Source organism: Primulina eburnea, chromosome 6 (assembly GCF_022965805.1).
Source record: "Primulina eburnea isolate SZY01 chromosome 6, ASM2296580v1, whole genome shotgun sequence".
NCBI lineage: Eukaryota > Viridiplantae > Streptophyta > Magnoliopsida > Lamiales > Gesneriaceae > Primulina > Primulina eburnea.
Genome location: NC_133106.1, coordinates 21996141 through 22000561, shown reverse-complemented (window position 1 = coordinate 22000561; position 4421 = coordinate 21996141). Strand labels below are relative to the sequence as shown.

The 4421-nt window shown below is 33.9% G+C and overlaps 1 protein-coding gene across 1 annotated transcript; it reads right to left on the bottom strand.

Annotated features, from left to right (window-relative positions):
* Nucleotides 1-941: 941 nt before the first annotated feature.
* On the bottom strand, nucleotides 942-3359 carry LOC140833377 (CASP-like protein 1). Its single transcript, XM_073197734.1, has 3 exons — nucleotides 2981-3359; nucleotides 1423-1549; nucleotides 942-1298 (listed from the first exon to the last, which is right to left on the bottom strand). The coding sequence occupies exons 1-3, from the start codon at nucleotides 3250-3252 to the stop codon at nucleotides 1074-1076; spliced, it is 624 nt and encodes a 207-aa protein (XP_073053835.1). The 5' UTR covers nucleotides 3253-3359; the 3' UTR covers nucleotides 942-1073.
* Nucleotides 3360-4421: the final 1062 nt, after the last annotated feature.

The following is a 4421-nucleotide window of genomic DNA, read 5'->3' as shown; positions in this document are numbered from 1 at the left end:
TGTACTATTTGAGAACTCCTTCTCTAACGTACATCTCATACTTTGGCCAGAGATTACATTCACTATTATTTCATCAAATCACATAGGATATCCGCACCCGTAGGTGAGCGGTGAATCCCCGGCTACAATGCACTGGCTCCTATATGTGTCGCAACTGTACCCAACCTTGCCACCTGATGACTCTCCTGGAGCCGGTAAATGAGTCAAAGCACAACCCTAGCATATAGAGCCTCAGTGTTGTCCCGGGTCGTAAGGACTAATAGTGTACAATCATAACCACGGACTTATCCTCTCGATAAATGATAACCACTTGGAAAGTCCGATGGAGGGTTGTTCGGTATAATCATCATATGACTACCCATCTGCGTGTTTGGACATTTCCATGCCCTTACCAAGAAATGCAGTACACAACATCACAGATGCTAGTCTCGAGCTCAAGCGACTTTTATCCATGTTTTAGGCGGCTGAATCGACTAAGAACGAATTTAGAATATGTAGTGTTTACAAATGAGTTTCAACATCGAATTACGATTCATTTGTATTAAAGTATAATCAAGGACTTTATCTATGCTGCTTGCATGAGTATACAGATAAAGTATAACGAAACCATTAAAAGTTAAATTATATCAAAATAAAGATTGTTTATTACAACTGAGTCAATAAAATACCTAGACAACCGTTGGCTTGCAGGACATCTACTCTAACATGCTACACCTGTAAAATGTTGAGGGTGACGCGAAGAAGAATGCTCATGTTTTATGGCTTCCCGTTTTGGGGCGTGATAGTAACTGCAATTTTTGCATAATCTTATTGTGATAAATGTTTAAAACTTATTGAGCACATTAATGATGTGTGAATCAAAGCCTGATAATCCTTATCTCGATCATAGATTAAATATTTTCCTCAAATTTTGTCCGATTATTGGAAATTCACACATCAAATACATGATACGTCAACAAATATACATAACAAATAGATTAAACATACAGATTCTAGTTCTTTTCATTCTTCAACTCCCGAGAAACACATCTAGATATGCACACAGACACATACATGTTCGATTATTCGCGACCCTATTTCGGTATTTTCTTGGACAAGGCGTAGACGGAGAGCAAAACAAGCAACACAAGTACGATGGATCCAAACAAGGAGAGAGCCACAGAAGCTCCAAAGTGCCTGCAGATCTTATCATATATGTTGCACACTTTCATCCAGCCAGCATGGGAGTTGCCCTTCAAACCTATGTAAGCGACTGCACCGGCCGCTCCAGTCGCTGAAGCCACAATTCCTAACAGCAGCTGCAAAACAAAACATCGTCGCATTTGGTGCATTCATTTCCACAATTTTTGAACATCTCATCAAGAAAATAACTAGTAAATGAACGAGATCTTAGTAAAGCAGGGGCATTGAAATTAAACTTACCACGTCGATTATGACAAAATGAGACAGTGCCTTTGTGAAGCAGCCAGGCTTGAGAAGGGAGTAGAAGGATAATAGAGTGGAGATGACGGCATATAAGCCTGTAACTGAGAGTGCTGCTACAAAGTATCTGCACCGAAAATAATAGTCCTAAAACAACCGTGACGGCCCGTTCCGTTCCGTGAAGGCACATAAATAAATATATGATATTATTCCAACAATAACAACGTTCAAGTAACACACTCGTTTTAGCATAAAACTTTGCCACGACAGTTGTTCCGGTTCCAAAGCGGCCGTCCCCGCAACCGCGATGAACAGGAACCATCGCTATGTGTGTGTATAAATGTGTATTGTATACCAAATCTTTTAAGTAGAAAGGTCGACAAAGTTTTCAGTAAGTCCAAAGTTTGCTTGTGATATTTTGGGGCGTACATGTCTGTTAATAGAAGAATAAAAATAAATAAAATTTATTATTTAAACTCGACTCAATAATCAGCTACGTACGTAAACATTTCAACAATTTCGTAATTCTTTAATTTGGCACCGTTAATAACTTTTTTCTGCATACCAACTAATCAAATTATTGAAGATCAGAATCTTTCCTTTTTCAAAGCTATTTTCTTCGTCAGTTGAAATTTGTGTCATTCTTCTTTAAGGTTGCTTTAATTATTCTATTACTTTTTTCAGAAAATTTGTAAACTGAATAAAAAAAAAATGAGAATTGTTATTGACACTCCAATGTTTATTCTCACTTCACAATGTTATTGGCATTTCAAAAATTTATTTTTATACTCCACTTTTATGGTTTAAATACCACACAAAAATGATAAAAGCTTAGTGCGAGAATAATTTTTCGGAGTGCCATTAACAATTCCGAAAATATATATATATATATATATATATATATATATATATATATATATATATATATATATATATATATATTATATATATATATATATATATATATATATGGATTACGATTGTTTTAATATTTAATTTAGAGTTTGATAGTTTTAGTGCACTCTTACCAAAACTTGAATATTTGTCCATAGAAATGGTCAAACAAATTATTATGTTCCAACTGTTAATTAAATCCATTTAATATTTCAAAAAAAATCAACGGACTGGGTTCATAAGAGAAGGAGAAGGACAAATTAGCTATGCAAAAGAGAATTTGAAATTAAAAATTGGGTAACATTTTTCGTTAACGTTTAAATTAAGGAGAAAAGCGCGAAGAAACAGGTTTTGATCTCAAATAATATGGACAAAAAAAAGAGCAAGTCTTCTAGGAGACATTATCATGGATTTATATTCGATAGACGGGTCGACATAGTTTATACATACAATGAAAAAATAAAATTTTTTTTTATCAAGAGTCAATCAGAGACATGTATCAAAAAATTGATCCGTGAGACGATCCCATATGAGATTATGTGAAAAAAATTATCTTGTTCATATACTAGTTCATGTATACTACTAGCTCATGGTTAAAAATATGATTTATCTTTAATGTATTTTTAGATGAAATATATGTATATATATACTGAAAAAAACTTACATGTATGCTGGGGATTGATTAAATTTCGCATCCCTTAGGGCCAAAGGAAATGGCGGAAATGGCGATATTGGAACCAGCTCCGTTTGCTTGCTTGTAACAATCACCAACACAGCCACGAGTGCCGAAGCAAACAACAAGAATCTCAGCACAACCTCAAGCAATGCAAAGTACCTGGTAGGCACCGCATCCCCCGAAGTTTTCATCTGTGGCGGCGGCGGCGGCGCCTTTTCGGGCTCTCGCGCCACCTTTTCGGTTGTCTCCGTGGTCGCCATGGAAATTTTTCTGGGTTTTTTCGTTTTCCTTTCTGAGTTACTTCGCTCAAAATTTAGTTGGATGACGGAAGTTAGTGTGAACAATTTTATGATTATGGGATAAGAATATGTATGTATTATATAGAATGCGAGCGATGTGTTGTGTTTTTTATTTTTTGGTTTAGAGTTTCCTACACGCTAAGTTAATGTTTTAAATAAATAAAATATAATGATTTGATTTGATTTGAATTTCGATTCGGTCGGTGAATTTTCTTTTAACAATGTAACTCGTCGCCATTATCTTTCGATGCATATCGAGTAAATCTCGGGTTACCGTAGTAGCTTGTAGTCTACGGTTGTCATGTAGACTATGCTCGTCAGTGCTGGACAAATTTTGTGAGATAGACTAATTCGATAAGACATTGATAAGGAGAATCAAATCGTTTATCATTGGTCAGGTACACTTTCTTTCTTTTGAATTAGGATAATATAGGATGGTTGCGTGTGAATGTTTAGTCTAATCGAAATAATAGTTTGATATTGGAATATATTTGAAATGCATATTTTTATAAAATTGACTTATATTTAATATGTAAGCGCATTGAAATTGTATTCCGATTGTTGTAACATATTAAAAATTTGAGAAAATAACCACACATATCTGTTTATATAAACAAAAAGTTGATTTTTTAAGGTGACATTGGATTGATATGTATTTGATTTGACCTTTTATCTAATTAAAATCCATCATAATTATTATTGAAATTATGTGACGAAGTCTTCACGATTTCGAGTCTAATCCATGTCCAGTTACATAATTTCAATAATTATTACAAAAGTCTTTACGATTTCGAGTCGACCTATATCACTTAAATAGACCCGTGAGACTTTCTAATTCAGTTCAATTTTTCCATGAAAGCAAATTCCCTTTTAGCTCTTTTCAATTGGTTAGCGTTCGACCAGTTTAGTTACCGATCTAATCGAAATTTTTGAAGTATCCAAAATTTTCATCCAAGTCGAAATAAATAAATCGATTATTTTAAGCTACATAATCAACCTAGCCGAAACAACTAAAATAATGAAAGTAATTGAACCAAAATATGTCTAAATTAATTTCCCTTCTTAAATTTGGTATATTTTGATTGTTCTCTATATTCGATTACTTTTTTTTTAAAAATAAAATAAAATAA